The sequence below is a fragment of the Trichoderma citrinoviride genome (assembly GCF_003025115.1).
Source record: "Trichoderma citrinoviride strain TUCIM 6016 unplaced genomic scaffold BBK36scaffold_5, whole genome shotgun sequence".
NCBI lineage: Eukaryota > Fungi > Ascomycota > Sordariomycetes > Hypocreales > Hypocreaceae > Trichoderma > Trichoderma citrinoviride.
The window spans coordinates 1,498,451-1,511,783 of NW_020194713.1; the positions used below are offsets into that span (position 1 = coordinate 1,498,451).

General features: G+C 53.9%; 2 protein-coding genes across 2 annotated transcripts; one reads left to right on the forward strand and one right to left on the reverse strand.

Moving 5' to 3' along the window:
- Window positions 1-6,634: 6,634 nt before the first annotated feature.
- BBK36DRAFT_1197461 (hypothetical protein) lies at window positions 6,635-7,828 on the reverse strand (the record flags this gene model as incomplete). The annotated part of the gene is made up of 5 exons (XM_024896986.1): window positions 7,305-7,828; window positions 7,144-7,181; window positions 6,955-7,032; window positions 6,906-6,925; window positions 6,635-6,743 (listed from the first exon to the last, which is right to left on the reverse strand). The coding sequence occupies exons 1-5, from the start codon at window positions 7,771-7,773 to the stop codon at window positions 6,635-6,637; spliced, it is 714 nt and encodes a 237-aa protein (XP_024750973.1). The 5' UTR covers window positions 7,774-7,828.
- Window positions 7,829-8,644: 816 nt separating this feature from the next.
- BBK36DRAFT_1116035 (hypothetical protein) lies at window positions 8,645-10,537 on the forward strand (the record flags this gene model as incomplete). The annotated part of the gene is made up of 3 exons (XM_024890190.1): window positions 8,645-8,783; window positions 8,844-10,251; window positions 10,396-10,537. The coding sequence occupies 3 exons, from the start codon at window positions 8,645-8,647 to the stop codon at window positions 10,535-10,537; spliced, it is 1,689 nt and encodes a 562-aa protein (XP_024750974.1).
- Between the last annotated feature and the right edge of the window lie 2,796 nt (window positions 10,538-13,333).

The following is a 13,333-nucleotide window of genomic DNA, read 5'->3' on the forward strand; positions in this document are numbered from 1 at the left end:
GGTGTTTATTTTGTTCGGATGCCTGTTTGGGAAGAATTTATTTGGTTTTGGCTTTTGTGGTGTGTGAGTGAGGCTGATGAATATGGAGGGAAAGGTGGAAAGGGACGAATCGCATGAGATGTGATGCATGGGCATGGGGAGGATATGGGATGATGAGGGAAGAATGAAAGGTGAAGGATAGCGGCAGGCGATCTCTAGCGAAGTGAAGGGCACGGAGTAGTGTGGAGATGTTCGGGTGATGTCGAGAAGTTTAATACGATGTGCTGTAAGGCGTAGAGGAATGATCAGCAGCTTAGAAGGGCGACTGACTGCATTCGTGCGAATCAGAAGAGAGAAGAGAGGGAGAGAGATAGGATGGATATACTGGACATGAAGGACAGAAAATGTAAAAGGGTTACAGAAAAGCATAAGGGTGGTATGGAAAATGGGACATAAACAAAAGCCAAAAAAAAAGTGAGTTTACTCGCTTAGTATCATCATGCGACAGGGGAGAGAGAGAGACGAGAAAGGTGGTTGGATGAAATATGCTTTATCATAATACCCTTTTTTTCTGCAAAGGAAAAACTTGTTTTTATTTGATTTGCTTTGTAAACCAGTACTATGAGGTTTGATATGATTTGATTTGATACGCTGCTTCTTTTTGAGTGCAGAAGGTGCATGATTATGTGCTGATGAATAGTGATGTATCATATCTGATTTCGAGGCATGTGCCGGTGAGAAGGGAAAAAGACGGCGGACGAGCAGCAGTGAGATGATGATGGGGGTGGTATTGTGCGGTTTTGATGGAGTTTGAAGTGAAGGTGGGAAATCCGAGGTCGGAATATCAGCACGCATTCGGCCAGGTTATAGTAATCATCAAAGCCCAAACAAATCAATAAAACAGAAAAGAGAAAAGAATGGGAGAGGGAAACAACCTTGGCGGGTTGCATGTATGTAAAGTTGTAGTGTAGCCGAGTCCGAGCCATTGGCGCAAAAAAAGCAGGGCGAAAGATTGACATATCCCGGGGGTGTGTGTCTAGAGCGACAAGTATGTACATTGTAGTAGTTCTATTGCTTGTAAGTTGAATGATGAAGGTGAGCGAGCATCTCGTTACCGAATGCCTGGATGCATGCTGACTGACTCTCTCCTCATGCCTTGCCTTGCCTTGCATGGTATGACTTGGGGAGAAGGATGACGAGGAGCGGGTTGGAGGACATGCTGTCGGAAGAAGTTGGCATGAATTAGAACTGTCGATCATGACTGTTTACTTTTGTCTTCCTCTGAACGGATTGATTTTGTCTTCTGTAACCACCAAGGAAAATGAAGAGCCAAGGTAGCATGCTGTGTATTGCGGCGTGAATCAGTCAAGAATAAGAGCAGCTGAAAGTCTATGCAGGGTTCTGCCTCTGTAGTAGAAGCATTGAAGTTTGACAGGATCCTCGGGCCTTTGGTGAGCGGGTATTGCGGGCATTGCGGGCATTACGGACAGAGACAAAACAGGCCTCGAAATCACCGCACATTCGCAAGCAGAAACAAGTAATAATCAAAAATAGACATTATCCAGCGAACGGCCCTGTTCCTGTCAGTTCAGACAGACAATGTATTTAGCTTCAATTAACTAATAAAGGAACCGAGAGCAACACAGCCGAGCAAGGGAGGGGGCGTGTCTTGAAGGGAACCTAAGAAAAAGAAGTAGTAGAAGCTTAGCGGACGAAGAAGAAGTAGAAGCGGACGAAAGAGAAGCAGAAGCGGACGGAATAGAAGCAGAACAAGACACACCAGGCTGGCCCCAAAGTAGCGGAGCCGTCTCCGAGAAAACTCGCCCTGGGGCGACCCGACAGGGCTGGGGCGGGAAACGGTATAAGCCATCATCTTTCTTATTAGGTCGCTTTGGCTAGTGGTGAGAGCAGCAGCATTTTGAACCAAGGTGTGTTTTCCGTCGTTCGATTTCCGTCGAATTTGGAATCTAGGATAGAAAAGTGCGTAAGCACTTCGTCGCCGACAAATTAAAAATCCCCATCGTCAAATAATACATACATATCCTATGTATGTTGGTAAGGCAAATGCATGCAAGTATGTAGACGGAAGGCGCGCGGCTAGGGAAAAAGCAGTGGGAGCCTTGGCCAGCAGGATATCAATACAGCTTCAGCGTGATGGAGCCGGTTTCCGTACAGTCCAGATGCCGATGCCCGACGGAGTGCTGATGATGGACCGGAGAGGCCGTATTACCCCATTTCTACCAGTCACTTTCCTTCGTCCAACAGGTTGGTTGGCTAAGAAACTCGTTAGCAGACGCAAGTTACATGGGACTACTAGCAGCAGGGACTAGTAGTAGCAGCAGCGGTTCCTGTTCCAGACCAGCGGCACCTTTGACAGGCCGGTTGACAAGAAACAGGTTGATCCGCGGCCATGGTACCACAGGGCAAGCCGCTCAGCTGACTGGCGTCGAACATGTCCCCAAATTCCATGGACCGGGGGGGGCAAGGGGGGAGCATGTTGCCAAAATTGGCGTCACAGATGCCCTCTTCGGCACAGCTTCTGTACAATAGTAGTCCTCCGTATGCCTGGCTTGAAGCCAGTATGCTATTCCTAGCTCCCCCGTATGGTACTTGTCTGTCAAATATTATTGACTGTCGAATATGCAGTGTCATGTTGATCCATGCAATCCTTGGTGCCAGCTCTCAAGACTGCATGATTCTTGTGCCAACAGCCTAATGTGTGATGGGTGACCCCAAGAACAAGAACAAGCAGCCCGGTTGCTTGGCTGATGGCGTCGAGGGGAAGCGCTAGGTAGGGTTAGATTGGCCTTTGGCTTTGTGGCTGAATGGGCTCGGGTGCGTCTCGTGGCAGACAAAGATTGAGCCGCGTAGTAGCACGCCGGCAGCCAAAGCGACCAAGATAAGAATCACATCGAGCAAATCCAACTGCCACAAGTGCTGCTTGCAAGAGCGACGCTAACTGCTGGCTGGACTCTTTCCTTGTCCCTACCTCTCCGTGCTGTGTCCATCCATGTAAGTGAGTCAATAGGTGCATCGGTTAGCTGGGCAGAAGGGGGGCCAAATGTGTCAAATATAATAATAAGCCTGCATTGCATGTGTGTGCGTGTGTGAAGGTGTGTGTGATGGTGATGAGAGGGAGATGCCACTTGTTCACACGCTGTAGGGCAAAGCTGAATGTCACTAAACGACACCCACCCGATGCCATCTGCTCGCGAGCAACTTGGTGGGCGGCTCGAGGAAGCACATTGGCACACCAAAGCCAAGGTGCCGCGGATAGAAGAGTTCTGGAAGTGATGAGGCAGCACAGTTCCCGAGCACCACGTGGCGGAGGCTATTAGAAGGGTGGTGAAGAAGGCAACGAAGAATCGCGCCATGGCTCTCTGGTTGGCAGAAATAAAAGCTGGCTTGGTGTGGACGCCAAATTCCTTTGGTGGTCTGCCATTCTCACCGATGGCCGTCGGATGTGATTGGCGCCGGCTTGATCCTTCGCCAACGTTCCAACAACGGCCAACAGGCACTGGGTGGTGTGCTCGTCAAAGGGGGGGAGGGGGACACTTCCAGGTGACTCGCGCGTGGTACTGTCACTGTTTCCTCCTCCGTTGGTAGCGGCAGTTGTTGCAATGGGAGTGGTGGAAGAACTGGCCCTCATCCATAATGAAATGCAAAAGTCGGCAACGGCAGATGCTCATTCTGGTCCATTGAGCCGAACGCTGTTGGTCCCGCCTACGCCGGCTGGCCCTCGATCTTCATTAGGGCTGAGATGAACATGAGGAGGATTTGCCAAAGCCAGCATACCGTCCGCAGGGCTGGCAGCGCGACCATTCTCCTAGCGGCAGCAGTAAATTGCCCTTGGCATCGGGCTGCAGCGACTCCTCCCGGATGCCATTTCCCTTGGGTGCTGTGGCTCACTTGAGTGGCTCGCCCATTGCCCACTTCATTTCCGCAGTGTTACTGACTTTCTGGGGAGTGTCGGGCGACGCAAAGAATGAGGCTGTCAGCCGTTCTCGTCCCCATCCGCACTCTTTCAGCCGGCATCATGTGGTAACGCAGCCGTTCAGAGGGAGGCAATTCTGCCCAGGACCAAGGGGGGCTGGGGTCACGCCCGAGGACTGGCTGCCAAGCACTCTTTACCTCTGGTTCTTCTTTGTTGTCTTTCCTCTTCTCTCTTCGCTTGCTTGCTGGTCGTAGTAGTACTCGTATATCAATTCTCACAAACGGAGACGGCGTCAGCGACAAGTGGGCAGAGGGGCCGTGCGCCGCGTTGACGGATCGAGGGCATCCATGAAGCTGGGCCATGGCGATTGGGTTCTATGGTCATCATTACTCCGAAATCCGATTCCCCAGCTCGTCACGCGTGCTGCTAGTCCCTTCCTCATGGGGCCCGAAGCAGACTGTGAAGAGTACGGGGTACAGCCCTCACTCCTGTGTCGCAAGTCAGTCAATGGCTGTGGAGGGAGGAAAGGGGGACGAAGACGGAGCAAATGCGCAACCAAACAGAGCAGCAAGCAAGCCACGTTGGGCCAATATAAACAGAAAAGCAAACACCAAAGCCAGCCGCAAACGATGGAACGAAGGCGGGAAGCGACGGCCTTGACCGAGGAATGAGAGATGGGCCCGGAGAGCGGCGATGCCGGGACGGGGTATCATGGCCTGTAAGGTAAAGGCCCTGCTTGTTTGCCCAGGCCTGAACCAGGCCATGGCCGCACGCCGCTGCCGCTGTCTAGCCTGATAGCCTGGGTGAAGCTTTCGGTGAGGCAGGGCTGGCCACCGGTGGGCTCGTGCGCGTGGACCGGGTGCAAGCAAAAGCAGCAAGGCCGTGAGTTCCGTATCTTCTGTTGAAGAAAAAGGAAGAATGATAACCGTGATAGCCGCCATCAACCACAGTCGGGCAGACGAGGACTCGCATGCACTCTGTGCTGACTTGAATGATCCACACGAGTCCAGGCACAAGTCAGGGACCGCGGTATCAAATCCGTTCGAGTCATCATATCGAGAGGATACCTAGACTAGAGGGCAATCAATCAAGCGATCCAGCAATCACTCCGTCAATCAATCAATCTGTGTCACCAGCCAGGATCGGCAGCCCAATTCCCCACGCGCAGCCAGGAGCAGAACGGAAGAGGAGGAGACTGGAGGCAGCCCAGACGAGCCGCTGATTGCTTCTGGCCGCCTCTTTTGCTGTCCACCGTCTGCCGTCTCTTCGAGCTTGGCGTGATGCCGCATGGAGCAGGAGCCGAAGCTTGGAGAAATCCTACGGAGAGCATGTCGAGCCTCGGAGCCGAGCTGGGTCGATGTGAGCAAAACAATTGCCTTATTCAACCCAGCGTCGTATTGGGTGATGAAAGGGTGGGTGGTGGCGACCGTGAAGCTGCTGGTCCGAGTGTTGAGAATGTTCTGTTTTGGTGGATGGTGTCTCGAGGCTGCACGCACTTCAGCCTCCTTCGTTCAGCGCATCAACGGCACCGGGTCTCGAGCTGAGCTGAACCCGCCAGGCTGAAAACTCTTCTGTCGCATGGACCCTCTGTTTATATTTATTCTTGGCCCGAGGTGACCTCAAGGCACAGACGAGCGCCTCTTTTGAATCACCGACTGCTTGAGCGAAGAGACCCATCCAGTCCGCAGAATGCTGTCTCAGAGGGAGAAGAAACAGCGCGGGCCCATCATTCATCACTTTCATTTGTCCTTGGTGCTGCCTGGCGATCTGCAGTTCGCGGCATTATGTATGAGGCCCCTTGTTGGCAATTACTCCGTAACTGCAGGTATTCCCTGGAAAAGACGAGGGCGGCATTCGCTCCCAGACAGACAGTAAAATGCCGTCCACTTCGAGCTGCACCTCCACCGTCCTGCGTGCTAGTATTCTCCTCGTTTGCTTCAGCCTTGTGCGACCGAGCGGTATCAGTTTGATTGCTCGTCAGTCGACCTCCGGTAGTTGTGCCACCACCCAGCAGCAGCTGAGGTGACGGAAATGCATGCGTGTCCACCATAGATGCAACCCAAGTCCGAATAGTATATTGTATGTGCTGCCGGCGCTCGCTGTCCCAGCAGATGGCGACCACTGCTCCAATGCTTGTAGGCAATCAAAGCCTGGTGGACCGTCCCTTCGCGCCCCGAGTTTTGGCGTCATCCTGCCCCGTGCCTGTGCCTGTTCAGCCTGGTCGGCGAGTAAGTCCAGGTAGTATTTGCGTGATCGGCCTAGCCGGTTTCCATGACGTTTGATAGTCGGCACATTCACACATACGAGGCAGTCCGTCATGCCGCGGGTCTGGCCTCTCCACCGGCAATTTGTCTCAAGCCTATCTTCACACGACGATACGAGTCGTATATGGAGCACGGCTGCTACAAGTATGTACCGCGAGTAGTGATAGCCCCCCGCCGTATTGATGTCGGAGCGAGCGGGAGCTCTTGATCACCAGAAGCCGAGTCGAAGGGCAACTCGAATCAAATCAAATGCCCGTGGTATCTTGTGCTTTGCCGGCATTTGGCTGCAGGCATTGCTGGGCTGTGGCTGTTCACTTCTTTTCTTGGGGATTGCGCTAGCTGGGTTCATGAGCAGTGGCATGCCGCCAAGCGTCAGCACTTGAGGCGTTGCTTGTCATATTCTTGGGACGGTCTGGGCGGCAATTCTGGACAAGCCATCGTGGAGGATCTGCTCTGCCTATTTTTGCGCAGGAATGGTGGCTGATGCCTGCTTTTCGTCGTCGGCATTGCATCGCAGCGCATCGCATCGCATCGCATAGCCATCGAGGACACAGTTGTCGCATGATCTTCATGGCTTGGAATAGATAGATGGAAGAGGTGGATATAGATAGACACAAGTGGGTAGTCGTAGAGCCTTATCTCGCAGCTGTAGATTCCATGGATTCATGAGGTTCGGTTTGGGTTTGGCTTGGGGTTGGATTCGCGTCTGGGTCGAGTGCCTTCCTTACCTTATCTTCAGGCCTCGTACCTGCAGATGTCGGCACAGGTACTGAGTACCAATCCCGCGTGCTGTCTGCCCAGCCCCAGAGGCACGTGTTTGCCTGCCGCGGCCACAATCACGACGAACCCCGGTACCTATTGATATCGTACCAAGCGGTAGCGCTAGACAGCTTCCGCGGCCCTCTACCACGAAATAGCATGTACGCCCACACTTTGGCTTTTGCAGAGATTCCTCATCGCTCCCACCTCGCCCGACTGCGATCCAGCCGCCATTCTTCTGCGTACTTTTGTTATTTGTTAGGTATTCAACCCGCCATTAGGCCAGTCCTCCTCCAATGGATCGCTGGTCTAGGACGCCGTGAACAGCAATTGCCGCCGTCCGATTGGCCCGGCCGCCCATCGCAGACCCTCCTCCGAAATGTCTCGCCTTTCCCTTCCAGAAGGACGGCAGAAGCCATCTGCCAGGGGTCTGGCCAGCCCGTCTCCCGCATCCATGGCAATCTGCAGGGGGCCCATGAGCTGGTAATTTACGACGGGCCCCTGCCAGGTCAGGCGACGAGGCTGCGAGCGCTGTGGTTGGCCGTGGCCTCTCCGGACGGGGGCGCCCTTTGACTTCGACAGCGGACAAGCCATCGTCCTGGTCCCACTCCACCATCGAATCTCTTGCTCGATTGCTCGCGACCGTTGCCCTCCCAGAGGCGACGTGCGTTTCAGGACGAACATGGGGGCCGCTGTGAGAAATGACACTGTTCCTGAAACGGGGCGTGGTGCGTGGTGCTGGACAGGGGAATGCGTGCCACCAATTCGTCGGATTCCACGACTCGACCGCGTGCTGGGCGAGGGAAAAGGATTTGGGATTAGGGGGGGCGCATTCATGCTTTCACAAGGGTTCCCAAGAGTTAGGTCCCAGATGCGGCCCTACCACACGAAAAGCCGTCCACAGCAGCATCAACAGCAGCGCCCCGAGCGAAGCCAGTGGCGCTTGGTTGCACTGGACTGGACGCTGCCTGGGCTTGCGCCTTGGTGTGCTTTTCTCCGACAAGATCTTCTAGAAGCCTTCCCCGGCTTTTCCACCGTTTCCTCCCCTCACCACTTTGTCCTCTCTCCCCTTGCCTGGCCCTGGCGATTGTGCATCTCCTCTCCTCTGTCGCTCCTTCACCCGCCTCTGGCCTCACTTGTCTCAGAGCGACCGGAAGACGTCCTCTTTGTGCCCGGCAGCATCCAGGCGGTTTTGCAGGCGACCCAGCGACTCCAGCTGTAGCCGTCCGTACATGCAACTTTGGATCGATTCCTTCGATTGAGGACGTGCTCACCGATTAATAGCTCTCGTCGGCCGCGAGTGGGACGCGAAAGCCGAGACTGAACAGGATATCTTCTCTTCACGCTCACACCAGCGACGTATCGGGCGCTTCTCCTCGTGTCTCGATTTCTTCTCTCTTTTTCTGTTTACTTCCCCTTCCCCTCTCCTTCATTCTTCCAGGCCAAAATTCCGCCGCCGCATTGCGCGGCAATTATGCAATTTTGACGACGAGTAGCGGTGCCGAGTTGCTCGCTCTCGTGTCATTTGTGCGGATAGAGCAGCAAAAATCGCGTTGCTCTCTTTGACGTGTCCGTGGGTAGCGACTTTTGTCCACTACCGATACCACCGTTGTGGCTGCTTGCGATAGCTGGTGCGCGCAGATTGATCGATTTTCATCACGAGGCCGAACGCGGTTAATCATCAAATCAACAACTCCCCCCTCACATCATGTTCCCGTACGGTGCCGCGCCGGACGAGTCCACCGTGCGTCCGTTGACGGATGAGGACCAGCAGTTGCTCATCTCACTCGTGCAAAAATACGGGACATCGAGTCTTCTCTTTGCCTTGACGGGCTATGGCGAACCATGTGGGTGACTCAAAAATCCCCAACCCGCGTGCCTCAAACTTTGCATCTGACACAGCCTAGCTCGAGCGTCTGCGTTCTCTGCAAACACCCTCCTCAGCAGTGCGAGCGCGTCTTCAATAGCATGGACTAACTCAGAGGTCGCATCACAAGCCCGGTCGGATGAAGCGTCCATCCACACCGCCTACACATGGCCCGAAGTTCAGAACGACCTGCCGGCGGTGCACGATGGAGAGGCTAACAAGGTGTCTGATCGCTCATGGCTCGACTCGCCCGTAGCCGTGCCCTCGCCGATGATTCAGTCTCACGACGTCACGTCACACCCCTCTCCGCGGCTTGTGACGCCCACGTCCAAGAAGTACCAGTGCCCGATGTGCTATCTGGACAACAGCCCTGTCGGATTCGGCAGAAAGAGTGATTTCAAGAAGCACCTGCACAACTTTCACGGAGCCGACGTCGTCTGGATCTGCCGGACCAAGGGTTGCCACATGTCCTTCTCGACCGAGCGTGCCTATAGCACCCATGCCAAGGAGGCTCACCGAATGAAGGCTCTCCCCAACAGCGCTGCCCGGACGGAAATGTGCCCACAGCTCGTCTTCGCCTGTGGTTTCGGCACCTGTCGCGACCGGCTATTCGAAGCCCACGGCGCGGAGGACGCCTCCGCAACGCGCGACAAGCACTTTGAGCACATTGCCAAGCATTTCGAAGATGGATTCGACGTCAGCAACTGGGAGTATCGCGTTCAGATGCAGAACCTCATGCGCCAGAAACAGGTCAAGCAAATCTGGAAGACGTGCATTTGGCCCAAGGAGAAACGACAGCAGCTTCACTGGCGGTCGAGGTCCTCGGGCGACTTGAAGCGCATGCTCGAGTGCCGCCACCTCGGCAGCAACATCTCCAGTCTCGTCAGATTGGCCTTTATCCTCGGAACCGCTCCGTTCACGACCGCCTCTACCCCGCCGCCCAACGAGATTGACATTTACTTCCAGCTTCCGTACCGCAGCCAGTGCCTGCTAGAGTCCTCCGGGCATGCATCCCTGGCAAGCACCCTGAAGGTGGACGAGGGTTCGCCCACGCCGAGTCTTCCCAAGAGCCGCTCGGGCATCACCAGCATTCCCCAAACCATGCTCAAGTTCTCTGGCCGCTCATTGAAGAAGGGCACTCGGCCATCAACACCTGCCAGTGTCTTGAGCAATGGCGCCGACACAATCATGGGAGACGACTCGGCGGCTGGCCCGCATCCCGGCACGCCGTTCCCTATCCCCAACGAGACTGTGTGGCCGGCAGACGCGCCGACGTTTGCTCCCGATATCCCAACCTCGATGCCAAAGTCGATGAACAGCCCTGCTGGCACACCGCTCTTTGACCCTCAGCAGCAGCAGCCGCAGCATCAGCAATTGCAGCAGCACTTGCCCCCCCAGCACCAGATCCCGCACCCGCAACTGCAGGAGCAGGAGCAGCAGCAGCTGATGTATTCCATGCCGCCACACGATGCATCACAAGAAGCATGGATGGTGATGAACCAGCAGATGCCCGCATATCAGGCGCCGCCGCAGGTATTCCAGGAGCAGGCGGACATGATGAATGGACTATACGACTACTCGATGAATACCAGCCAGGCTTCTACGGTGAGGCCCGGGACGCCAACTCCCAACAAACGACCGGCACCGTGGAATCGAATGATTAGCATGGAGAACCTCCGACCGTCCAAGAAGTCGACGCCCGATACGCCGCCAGGGATGATTATGGGCATGTGAGCGCGGCGTGGGATCTTGTACCATTCGGCCTTCCGAGAGGACCATCTTTTCCCTCGGATTTTTCTTTCTTCACCGCCAGCAGCATTCGACGGACGCTCTGCTAGCGAACTGCTCCGCTCCTTTCTCGATCCTTGTGTGTCATACATATATCCCTTGTCGCGATTGATTTCATGTATTCTCGAACATATACCACTACTTATACCAAACGGACCGGGACGGCAATGTACGTGTAATTGGGGGAAAACCGATCTGGGGGGAGGGGCATGGGGAAGGCATTCCATTTTTGTCAGTTGGCTGACTCTGAGATACCATTTTCTTTTCTTTGCTTTTCGTTTGCTTTATTTGCTTGCTGTCATGTGATGAACCGGCGCCGTTCATGAATCACAACACATATAGACGGGGTAGGGATATGGTCATTCTGTGGCATTTATGTGGAGCGTTGTGCTTTTTACACATGTTACGTTGTATTCAATGAGGAGAGAGGAAGAAAAAGAAGAAAGTTGGCAGCAAAGAAGACCAAGATGTACATGAATTGGTATATAGTGATTGATGTCTAGGTGAAATATCATGACATTTTCGCAAGTTGGGAGTTTGGTGCAATCGATATTGATATCGCCTGTGGTTTCGAATTTTGAATCACTTCTCGTTCGTTCAGTCTTATTACATGTAATGCTGCGTCTTGTAGCTTATAAAGGGCGGATCATGGCCCAGTGATATGACGTGAAAGAATAACGTCATGTCCATTTAACGCGCATGTCCGTATCATGTAGTAGTAGTATTATTCTGCTTCTTTTTTTTCTTAGGTACGGAGGACGGGGATGGGGGATTTGCAGCACAACAGGGATGTCTGAGGGAGCGTATCGGGCCGTCAGCTTACCTACCCGCCTTTTGGGGACTCTGATCCACCTTGCATTTTTCACATGCAGGGCGAGTAAGTGAGATGAGCGAGTGAGTGAATCGGACTGGTGAAGAAGAAAGTGGCGGACGGGGGGGAAGTCGGTGAGAGGTCCAAGGGAATGGGATATACACACATAAGTTGTTAGTAGGAACTTACCATGGTGATTGCGTGCTGTTGAAGTGAGACATTGAGAGGTGATGGACGCCCACCAGGATTGTGGCACAGGGGGGGCAACATGAAGTTTTTTTGTTTTGGCGGTGTTTGTCTTGCGGCTGAAGTGAGGGGCGGATCTCATACTAGTATTTGCAGAACGCATCTCAGGCAACGAGTAAGGTGTCAAAGAATTCGCAGGCAAGGGGTGGTGGTGGCCAGAAGGGCAAAATGCCGTAAGATTGTGTCGCTCTATAGTTGTATTACATGTACCAACAAGGTTCATGTTGATCTGGGGCGGCATATTACTGTGAGGGAAATGGTGCTTGCTGAGTGAGTGAATGAATGAAGTGGGCTTTTGCATCCTCTGAGCCGTTGAAAGGAGCATGCAGAAGACCATGGGGAATTGTGGCATAGTAGCAGGTGATTCTAACCGAGACGGATGCAAGAAAAGAAGGTTATTAGGTAGGGAGAAGGAGATGGGTGGTGACACTGCAGTTGAATGGGCCCCCTCGTTTTCTTTCCTTTTCTCCTTGTGGGTGGTGCGACTTGCGTGAAGAGGCGTCGTTGGCGTCTTCTCGGTGAACGGCTGAATTTACAGGGGCAAGGGCTGGAATTGCTTGTGTGTTTGGTTTGTGGATTGTATAGAGGGCTTGATTTGGAGTGATCCCATGCGGTATGATATTGAATGATGCGGGAGAAGTGGTCGAGTGTGACGACGTGGTGAGGGCGACTTATACGAAGTCTGCCTCTTCTTGCGTCTACTATCCTAGGGAGTTCAAAGGTCTGGTGCTGGTTACTCAAGTAGTCTACAAACAAACGGACCAATTTCATCAATGACGAGACAAAACAAAATTGTCATTCAATCTCCTTGATTGGTCCATGTCATCACGCAGTGCAAGCTCTGGTTACGATACTCCGCGGTCCGTTGCGCGGATCCGTCTTGAGACGACAAGACAAGCGGGAGGAAGTGGCTGCAGCCCGCGCACTCAGACCTCCCCGGGTAGTACTAGTAGTAGACGCATCTGCTGTAATTGATGAGGTGGACAATGCCAGGTAGGATGGCATTAGCCCTTCCCCCAGCCTGCATGCCATGGCTAGTACAGTAATAATGGCTGGAGGTAGGCAGACCGTAGCGCAGCGAATAATGAGCGCCACCGGAGGCCGCGAGTGACATGTGCTTGTTCGAAGCCATTCCGGGAATAAAGGCATGGCCGTAGGTGTAGACCTTTTGTGAGTCAACGTGGTTTTCCGACTTGCTGCTCCGGATATCGCAGTTGGTAATTCGGCTAAAGTCAAGGGATATGAGATCTGCTTTCGACCATAAGAACCAGAGGCGATCAAGTATTGTATCAATAGCTGGACCGGCAGGCAAAGAGGCCTGAAATGGGTATCACTGCGTTTGGGTGCACGTTGCTTCGCACACGCAAGGGGGAAACGTAAGCCATGAGAGACGGTTTCCGCAGAACCATGGATGTGGTGCACTATGGCTATGTCATTAGACAGCACGAGACCATACAGACTCGGAGTCGCATGGAAGCAGGGCGCTGGACTCGATGTCATTCAAGCGGTACCCGTCCTGGTCACCAGCCAAGGTCGAGGCCCAGCAGCCCGCGGCGCGAGACAACCTTGGCCGGAGGAGCCCGCAGGTACCTGCCAAAGCGCTGCTGGTACCCGATGGGATGCCCTGTGGGATGCCCTGTGGGATGATGAGATGAGGTGCCCTGGGGGAGGCAGCAGTTGCCCCA